The following is a 10,443-nucleotide window of genomic DNA, read 5'->3' on the forward strand; positions in this document are numbered from 1 at the left end:
AGAACTGATACACATGACGCTCTGGGTACTTTTAATTAGCGCGGCTCTCAGAGCAGTGCTAATTCAAGCGCCCCGCAAATGCCACCCGCAGCACGTATAGAAATGCCCAGGGTGACAATTCCTTGCCAAAGAGCACAGACTTCGGGGGCGGGGGAAATGTTTGAGGGGCGGAACATGATTAAAGGAAATTAAGCTAAAACTGGCTATATGAAACTCCACCGTAGGAAAAGAAAAGACAACTATGGAGATAACTGAGTGAAAATTAAAAACCCACGCAAATTAAGAATCTGAGTTTATTTCCTTTTAATTAAATCTTAACAGCCTCCATTGCACAGATACAATTATAAGGACACCCATGATTCTAATGCATTAAATACTTTACCCACAATATTCAAATAATGCAGGAGGTGCTGAAGGCCAGAGGTTCGGTACAACTACTGCAATTGCATTTTCGTTGTGAAAAAACACAAGGTGTTTTAGTGTTTCCATTTTATAGTGTTTTCATCTTACAGTTCCAAAATACTTGTAACAGCTTTTTCCCCCTCTTTATAAACTGGAAGGATCAAGAACTAGAAAATGTTTTAGTTTCTCACTGTCAAGAACACGTTTAGTAAAAAAAGTTACAAAAAGATCAGGTTTTTATTAAATTAATACACTGGAATTCTTCTGCTACTATAATACTGGATTTTTTTTGCTTTCTAGACTCTAATAATGGACTTTAAAACCAAATTAGGGCAAAATCCTGTCCTCAATTACGATGACATAAATTCAGAGCAATTCAAATGATATCAACAGAGACGTTCTGAATTTACACCAATGTAAATGAAACAGCATTTGGCCCCCACAAAATACACAGACGGATAACACTAAAAGTTTAAAAACAATATGAAGGTAACATCACAAAGTTAAGCAGCAAATTACCTCCAAGGGGGTGATGAGATGCTTCAAGACTGTACTGTACAAATAAGATAGGCATAGTGCATTAAGATCTGGACAATATGCACAGTATGCGCAGAATGCTTTTGTGTTTCATGGTGGTGTTTCAAGAAAAAGCTAACATGCCTTTACCCTCAGCTTCAGCAGCACAAAAACATCAAGTATTTAAAACAGCCACAAACCCCTTGCTGGCAGCTCTAATAAAGATATTAAGAAAAAAAAACCCTAAATATAGTTAGAAGTCCAGTTAAAAAGTGGAAAGTTTTATGAAACAGAAGTATTCCATTAGCAATCATAACTATTTTTGCTGTTGACGGTCTAATTCGTTGGCTTGCTGATGCAAATCTAACTGGAAAAGATGCATTTGTCACAGGTATAAAAATCAAAAGACAGGCAGGTTCTTCTTCCTGGTTGGAAGAGACACCTGTACATATGGCATATTTAACCAGTGAGAGACAGCTATGCCTTACCCAAGCCTTTCATAATGCACTTAACGAAATATTATTTTTCTTTTAAAAGAACCACTGGTATTTAAATAGCTTCTTCTTTACATACAGTTTTCATATATACAATACACGTGGGACACAGAGAGATGCAAAGATCCATTTGACTTCAAAATTTCTGAAGCTCGGGAATATTTCGATACAGGTCCAAGATCTCCGGGTTGGAGAAAGCTCCCCGCTGCTCCACTTCCTTCCCTGCAATGATTTGCTTCACGGCCACTTCCACTTTCTTCCCATTTATTGTGTACTGTAACATTAAAAAAAAGAAGGGCAACAATAAAGTTATGTTCTCCCTTTGGTTGCTTCCTGGATGGCTTAACGCAACGATCCTCAACCAGGTGTCATAGCGTCTGGGGGTGCCATGAGATCCTTTCAAAGTGTGCTACAGGTGCCACACAGTATTAGTGCTGTTAGGTGTGCAAACACCTACATGCGATTCACAAAATAAACCCAAAGATGTCAAATAGCAATCCATAGCATCAAAAACATTCTGCCCTGTCGTCATCTTTCTGGGTTCTTCTCAACAAAAGAATTGCTTTATTATTTTTCTGCAGTCAGAAAACCAAGTGAAAGCTAAGAGGTGGCATTTTCCGAGGGGTGCCTTTAGTCTAATGACCTTGAGAGCCAATGGCCTTATGAAAAAGCCACCACCAATGCTGGAAACAAGCCATAAAGACCAGTTCATCTCCTTGCCTCCACTGCTCTGCCTGGTTTTTCAAATGGTTTGAAAAGGCCCAAAGAGTTCAATGAGCTGTTTCAGTAATCTGTTGAGGTTTTCAAGAGGCAATACTGGGAACACATACCAGTTCCTTTTCATCAGGGGACATACAAGTGGGCCTAGCGTATCTGAATTACTTTGAACCTTTTTTATCAATTTAAAATTATACCCATGGTTTTCAACTGCTTTAAGTCTTCTGGAGTTGGGCTGAAATTAATATCTCTAGGTCCCTGCCCATCTGGGCTTTGGGGAGCAGGGAAAAAGGGGGGCAAGGTGTGCAAATCTGCATCTTAATACTCTACATGGGCACTTTCTTTATGATCGGCCAAAGGCCACTTCGTAGGAGCGTGGGGGTAATTCCATGCATTAAGGAACCAACTAGATAGTTGAAAAAATATGCATATGTATTTGCAAGTTTTCAGGCTCACACGCCCTTCCTCAGGCAAAGGAGAATGCAAACACTGTAAAATTTCTCCCAAGTAGAAACGAAGCTTCATATTGCACAGGAGAACTGGAGGATGATGTAAGTTTCTACCTGGGAGAAATTTTACAATCTTTGCATTCTCCTTTACCCGAGGAAGGGCACGTGAGCCTGAAAACTTGCAAATAAAAAAAGTTTGTCTGGGTTGTTTTTTTGCAACTATCTAGTTGGTCTAATAAAAAAAAATATCGCCTCTACCACAAGAGTTCTGACTGCTTTTGCCTTTAACCCAACAGAGCTACAACCTATATCCCTGAATGCATTACGGAAATTATTGAACGACTCCTCTCAGATCACCGCAAGCGGGACAACTACCATCCAGTCCAGACTACTCTTCCTCCTGAGTCACGACACACCAAGAAGGTTATGGCAAGGCAACTCAGAGCACTGTTGGCCTGAGATCGTCTCAGTCTTTGTCCACCGGCACCTGACAGAGAGACTGGTCTTGTCCTGTTCTCTGATCTCGTCCTCCTGTCTGATCAAAGGCCTCGCCATGACTGTTAGGTCTGTAAGCTGCTTTTTATACTGTTGATCCCCAGGCATTAGCCCTTCTGAGACTGCTCCAAAAGGTGAAAGCAGGACAAGTCATCTCTGACCTTCTATGCTGTTGGGAATTTGTTCTCGATAAGAGGCGCATTTCTCCCTGTTTATACTAATTGGCTCTCACGTAGTTCCAATCCCCTAAACCAGCGCTCTCCCTCCTCAGCAAGTGCCAGCCTATCTGAAGCACATTCATCTTCAAAGGGATGAGCTTCCAGGAGCTGCGCTAGGGTACGGTGGATTCCAGGTCCGCAGCACTTCCAAGATCCAGGCTGGAAATCTGCTCACGTAGCAGCCCCCGATTAGCAAAGCAAAAACATTTATGTTACTTCAGCATGTGCATAAGTATTTTGCTGAAGCAGGGCTGCAGCACATGCCTTCACCCATTCTAAGTGCACAACGTGTCTTCAAGTTTTTTTTATAATTTCTAAAATATGGGTCAGTTCAGACCTCAGCCTTTAACACTGCTTGACTGTTGACAGCAGAGCAAAGTTGCCGATTCCTGCCAGGATAAAATGGCATCAGAATCAGACCCTATATATTTTCAGATGGGGGCAGGTGGATTATTTTTATTTAGCTAAACCTACTTCCAGAAATAGCAGAAAGTGGGGGAAGGGGGGGGGGGGAATATTCCCCCCTCCTTCCCAAGCAAGATCTTCAAAGAAAGCAAGGAGACGGCTTTGATCACGTTACTGCTGGCATATTTTACCTGAAACGTAATTAAAATTCATTCAATTGTAAATTCAGTCAAAGTGGGAACTAATTAATGATCTAAGCAGGCATTCCTAAGAGGCTAGCTGTCATAAACACCTCATTGCCGTCAAGTTTATTCTTTACATTCAGGTGATTTATGCGTTTTCATAAAAAGTTTAACATCATGTAGAAGCTGGAGTTTCAGCCGGGACTATCGCTTAGGAAGTAAGTCTTGCAGCGATTCTTTTCCACTCATTCAAATAAGAAAAATCGGAGCCCAGTGCTGTTCTCTTATGGCAGCATAAACTACAGTAATCCCATTAAACTCAGCAAACAGCAGAATCAGACTCTTGCCTGCGCTAGGAAGGCAGCTGAGGCTGCCAGTTCTGAGCATTTCTGGAAGTCAGGCCACCACTAGCTTGAAACCTGCATTTGGATGAAATTAGGCATCAATGTCTCAAGCTCAGTTCAGTCTTAAAGCACTGTCTCTGCAAGGGCACATGCAATGACCTGCAGACAACTACACTTCCCCTTCTCACCAGGCCCCGAGCAGCCTGTTCACCCAACAGAGCCTGGCTGGGAACTGGGTTGTCTGACTGTTGGTACTTGTTTTTTTTTTTTCAAGGGGCCACAGTTCTAGGACCAATTTAAAAGGAAGCTTTTCCTAATACATACCTTCATGCAAATCTAACTAAGGGACGTCTTTCAGATTTCCTGCTCTGCTCTCTGCTCCACCTGCAAATACACCCACTACATAGCACTTCACTTGCATCTTATACCTCCAAGATGAAACAGCAAAGAAAAAGAGCTTCTTAGAAGCTCAACGGTAGGACAGAGATCTATAATGGAGACAGTAGAAGACTCAGTTCTACAGAGTCCATCTGAAGATTGGGCCAAGAGGCAGACACCTTGCAGAAAATGTATCTGATGTGAAAGGGGTTCTACATTTGAAACAAAGCATGTCTGTACCATTACGTGCGTCCCTCATAGACATGAGCTGAATCGTACGTGCATGTGATAAACTTGCCGCCTCAACTGCCTCCAGAACCAGAAGCATTGCAGATGCCCCTGCAGAGCACTAATTACCACCGCTGAGCGACAGTGCCAATTACCTGCCCCATAGCTGACGAACCCACCTCAACAGCAAATGCAATGTTACTTCCAGGTTTGGAGGTAGTTTACCTGGAACAACATAGCCGGGCATGGCCTTGTTGAGGCTATTCCTACCACTATAACATGAACGGACCAAAAATTAAAATGCTCAGCTGATGCAGGAGAGATGCAGCCTCCACAGTGATTTCCAAACATGCTTGCTTTGTGAGCTCACTCTCAACTCTTGCACCATTTGAACTGGAAGAACAACTAAAGAAGTAAATGTAAACTTCTGGGCATACTCCAAAGACAAAATTAAATTAGCTCATTAATATTTACTGAGAAAACACAGAAAATATCTTTTGTAAGAAAATAGCCCTAAGGCTTAGCACAGAAGGGCGTGTGCATATTTATAAACCGAGGATTGATTTTTATATATATAAAAAAATTGTTTTAAACACAAGCTTAGTTGAGAAGAAAGCAAAAAAACGAAAGACAAGATGTGAAGTTGCTAGGCAACATGGACAAACTATTTATAAAACTTGAATACACTTTTTAGATGCTAAAATTTCCATGTGTGTGGGTTTGAAGAGCAACGACAACTGCTCCTTAATTATTATTCAAGGTGACAAAGAAAAAAAGTTCAGCATTTTCATGACATACCGGAATGCCTTTGGTTTCTAGGATGAGGCTGGGAACATGTCTGGCAGAAAGCGCGATGCGTATCGCATCCCTAATCCTTTTCACCAGCTCCTGACTGAACACGTGGCTCGAAGCCATCTTCAGGAAGAGGATCACCCTTTCCTCGCCATCTTTGTTGTACTGAGGGACGCAGAGGCTGTCTGAAACCTCTTCAAAAGCTTCCACTGCAAAAGACAGAAAAACTTCTCTTTATCATATGCCCGTGTTTTCTACCGGATCCATCTTTCGCTTCGCATTAAAGAACCTGTACCGAGGAAACAAACAGCAAGTGGACATTCACTGGGATTCTCAGCAGACAGCGAGAGAGCAGGCATCCGACTGCCATTGGCTTCCCATGGGATTTGCACGCCTAACTTCTGTAAGCTCCTCTGGCATCCCCAGCTGCTCGCTGCTGCTTGGGGGAAAACCCTGATTTAAAGACCCAATAAATACCAACCTAGCCCAAGCCATAGTTAGGATCTAATTTGGATCAATAACCTTTATGTTCAATCTAAGCCACATACTTGCTGTCTTTTTGCCTGAGGCAGTTCTATGCCTCCTATTTGTATAGACCCCGAATACTTAACGATCTTTAAGATGCCTTTATCCTCACAAGCTCCCGTGCAAGCTGGGGAAAGAGCTACTATCCCCATTGTACAGCCAGGGAAGTGAGGCAGACCACGGCTGAATGACTTGGCTAAGATCACAGAGGAAACCTACAGTGGAGCAAGAGACTGAGCCCAGGTCTGCCAGCCTTCACATCACTGATCAGCCTCCCTCTCTCCTCGCAGGACGAAGGTGTGGGTAAGGGCGAAACCGGACAACCCAACTGAGACTGCGTGGATTTAAGATGAAGAGGAAGGGGCTCTGCAGAACACAGCAGGGTCACAAACCAAGTAAGTATTCAACTTCACCCGCTATGGGAATGTAGCAACCTAGTCCCTACCAAGCCCTTGCCTATGGAGAGTCGGACCTTGTTAATACTGGTGTAACCTAGATCAGAAACTGCCTCATATGTAAATGAGACAAAGGAGCGACTGATCTTGTTCTACAGCTTCAGGAAAGGAGGAGCTATATGGAATATGGCTTCAGGCAACGGCCGTGAACTTCCCGAAGGTCCCACCATCTCCCATAAGGGAGGCTGGCCCTCCAAATTCTCCCCTGGATGAGACGAGCACCTCAATTCACTATGGCACAGTAGCATGGTCCACCACCTCTCTACCCTCCCTCACTACCGCTGGCTTCAGAGAGTTACCAGTGTTCCCTCCATGCACAAATTCGTCATGGCAATGAAGAAGGGCACTACTACAAACTATTAACAATGGCTCAGTAAGAGCCACTGTGCATTGTCTACAAGTTCTCCTTGAAAGAACAAGCCACAAATGTCAGGCGCTCTCCTACAAAGGCAGGTAAAAATGGTTTGCTTGTAGACTTTGCTATATAATTGCTTGTAGACCTTATTATACAAATGCAACATCTTATAAGAAGAACAGAGCGCATTTTCAACTAGCCACCTCCGGTTCTGTACACACTTTTGTAAATCAAGCAATTTCACAGCCTACAAAGCGGAATTTTATTGTTAATGACAATATGCTCTTTAGTGCCTTTCATTTCAAAGACTGCAAGTGTTTTATTAATTAATCCTCCCAGCAACCTTTTTAACGCTTATATTTCAGATTTAAGGCTATAAACAATGTCACAGTTGAAAAAGGTGAAAAGTTAATTTCATACCTATGTTATAGATTTCAGAACTTCCAAATCTCACTCCATTCGGATTTAATGTACCATCGCTGAAAATCGCACACAAACAAACAAAGGAGCATTAAAATATAATTAGGGTTTGATGAAAAGAAAAGAACCGATGCAATTAAGTGGGTTTTTCAATATTCAGGGTGGCGAATTGTGCAGGAAGCTGTACAAGAAACAGGATTACAAGAGTTCTTTGTCTACAGAAGGCTCTTCATGCTTCCTCCACAGCCCAACGGCTTGCTGGAGGGCTACCCCTTCAGCTTGCCTATGCACAGGCCTTCGCAAAGTAGTCAGCAACAGCCAGGCATGAAATTACCGCCAGGTGCTTTTGTGGTACTCATTAGCACTGCTATTGCTTTTCATTCACTGCCTGCGTCCCCTCTGTATTAGTAGCGCTTCTCTCTCGCCGCAGATCACAGACACTGAGAGCCAAAGCCTCATAACTGAACCACATCTGTTGGACAAGAGAGCTGGACACAACGCTAGATGGGTAACTCAGCTCTCCGTTTTCACGGTGAGTTGTAAACAGTGATACAGAAGCTTGCAATGCTCCTGATGCTCAAATTCGATAAAAGTGTTCGAAGGGCACACTGCAGCTTCCAATAAAGTACTTGGCACTTTACACATATAGCTTTGAAGTCCTTTACAGGGTCAGTCAGTACTGTTATCGCCACATTAACCATGAGTAACCCGAGGTATAAAAAGGTTAAGGTAGGACTTTTTCAAAAGCCTCTATTAACAAAAGCCTCCCTGTTTGAGATGCATAGGATCTCATTTTCAGAGCCACCGGACATCCACAGCTGGCCATGAAGCCCCTAGCCAAGGAAGCTTCCTATCTGTGGTCTCTCATTTTGACCTCTTGAAGACTGAGGGACTCTACTTCTGCAGGCAGGACAGAGCTAGGCTAAGGTTACATAGCAAGTCAGTGGCAAAGCCACGAAGAAAACTCATATCTTCTGACCAGCATTCCCTCTAAGCTGTGTGGCGTGAGTGGCCGCGCAGGCGCACTCATGCGGCGCTGCCAGGTGTGCCTGTATGGCCGCACAGTTTAGAGGGAACGCTGCTTCTGACTCCTCACCCATTCATTCGCTATCACTACATCCCCATAAGCGCTAGCTCCACAATCACGGGACCCATCCTCAAAAACTCAAGGAGCTACTGGCTTGTAATGATGGCCAATTATCTGACAGAAGATAGTTTTCGATCTGTGCTCCCTTTGCTCTGATCTTGAGAGCAAATAGTATAATGCTGCTGTTTTACAAGAACTCTGAAATGACGGGGAAAGGCAAGGCAGCAAGCAGAGTGGAGAGTCACCTGCTACATGCACATGTCCTCCTACAAGCCAGTAACCAGTGGGTCTCCTGATGATGGCAGCCTCCTTATGTACACCGACTCATGAGTTTTACCAAAAAATAATCATTTTTACCTGCGGCCCAGCATGACGATTCCACCTGTCTTGGGATTTATTTTGCAGTAGTCACCATGGGCCCAGACACCTGCCGGTACAAGACAAAAGGGAAGACAGTCTTATTTATCAGCCGTCCAGCTCTCTCTGGCTTTTCAACAATTTACTTCCACTGATGAAAATAGACCAGAGGATCTGAGGACCAGTGTTTGGAGGGACAGAGTTTAGAAGAAAGAGTTAAAATAAAGGTACTGTCCAGCTTGGTTAGAAGACAATGAAAGGGACACATGGCAGCCTAGAAATATTTGCAATGGGTAGGACGCCAAGGATGGAGAAGACTTTTTGGATTCTCTAAGTGGGACCACGTGTGTGAAGTCCCTTGTGCTCACTGGCTTGAGTACTGGCTAGCCAAACTAGCCCTGGTCCTGATTCCGGTTACAAGTAGAAAGATCAAACACCATCAGGGCAGACTGTGACAAGCCACAAAACATCCACCACAAGCAGACCCAAATCAGGGATGTCACCTCTCCCCGACCCCTTCAGAGCGTGACAGGAAGAGGGTCTGATTTCAGGCACGCTCAAAGTCACCTTCTCACTCAACACCCCCCAAGGGAGATGTCTGATGACTTTGGAGCTGAAGGCCTCACTGAGCACTTGATGAGAGATCTTCAGCTAAGAAATGAAAAAATGCTTTGAACAGCATGCTCTGGAGAGGCTGCAGCTGCACAGGTAACACACACACTTGGGCGTGTTACCTGGCTGCTCCTCTCCACTGCACTAGGTAATTCTGGCAGAGAAGAAGTTCTCTCTCCTGGGCTTGCATGGCAGGCCCCAACCAAGTGAAGCCACAGAGGATTCCCCATGTGCCCAATGGAGCTCCCCCAGACTTGCATTGGTGCAGAATCACGATCAGACTCTCCCCGTCTGTGCCAAACTGCATTTGTGGTGTCAGTCTGGAGAAACTCCTCTGAAGTTAGGGGCTAAGAATAGAAACATGACCCAATTTTATTCTAATTTTGCCTAAAGAAAACAACCCAGCCACACGCTTACAAACATTCAAATTCCTCAGTTGACACATTTTATGCCAAGTATCAGACTGGAAAATATTTATATAGAAGAATAGGGGCAAGGAGAAACCATAGCCGGGTTTTTAATAGAGCCTGAATCATAGTAGTTTCAGTGCTGACTCCTGTCACATGCAGTCATTCTTCCTTTCAGAGTTATGTTTGTTAAGCTTATACTCACCCGTCTAAGCTTTAACATGAATTCAATGATCCCCTTTGTTCTTAAAGAATCCCTCCGGCTTCTTATGCCCAGTTAAAAACATTGCACATTAAACTGCTAAAGCACCAGGAATAGCAATATGGTGATCCAAAGCTTAATCTATTATGAGCAGGAAGTTTGCAAACAAAGATGACATGTCTGCATGTTGCAAACTACTGACACCGTGACAGAGTGGTATATTTTCTGCATACTCTTTGGTACTGGTATGAGGCAGAAATGGAATTGCAAAAAAGACTGTAATTTGATTTCCAAGTCAGGAAAAGCTTCCTGCATGGAAAAACGAATACATTTTTTTTAGTGTATCAAGGCTCTATTTGGAGCCTTATTTCACCAGATATTATAACGAGCAAGAAATTAGGGA

At 43.5% G+C, this 10,443-nt stretch overlaps 1 protein-coding gene across 1 annotated transcript in view; it reads right to left on the bottom strand.

Annotated features, from left to right (window-relative positions):
- Window positions 1-284: 284 nt before the first annotated feature.
- The window catches only part of AACS (acetoacetyl-CoA synthetase), a 70,104-nt gene continuing 59,945 nt past the window's right edge, over window positions 285-10,443 (bottom strand). Inside the window, exons 15-18 of the mRNA XM_006015097.3 lie at window positions 8,820-8,889; window positions 7,376-7,434; window positions 5,627-5,829; window positions 285-1,686 (exon numbers count right to left, since the gene is read on the bottom strand). Coding sequence (XP_006015159.1) covers window positions 1,549-1,686; window positions 5,627-5,829; window positions 7,376-7,434; window positions 8,820-8,889 — 470 coding nt within the window. The 3' untranslated portion in view covers window positions 285-1,548. The remainder of the gene's footprint in view (window positions 1,687-5,626; window positions 5,830-7,375; window positions 7,435-8,819; window positions 8,890-10,443) is intronic.

This window comes from Alligator sinensis, unplaced genomic scaffold (assembly GCF_000455745.1).
Source record: "Alligator sinensis unplaced genomic scaffold, ASM45574v1 scaffold628_2, whole genome shotgun sequence".
Lineage (NCBI taxonomy): Eukaryota > Metazoa > Chordata > Crocodylia > Alligatoridae > Alligator > Alligator sinensis.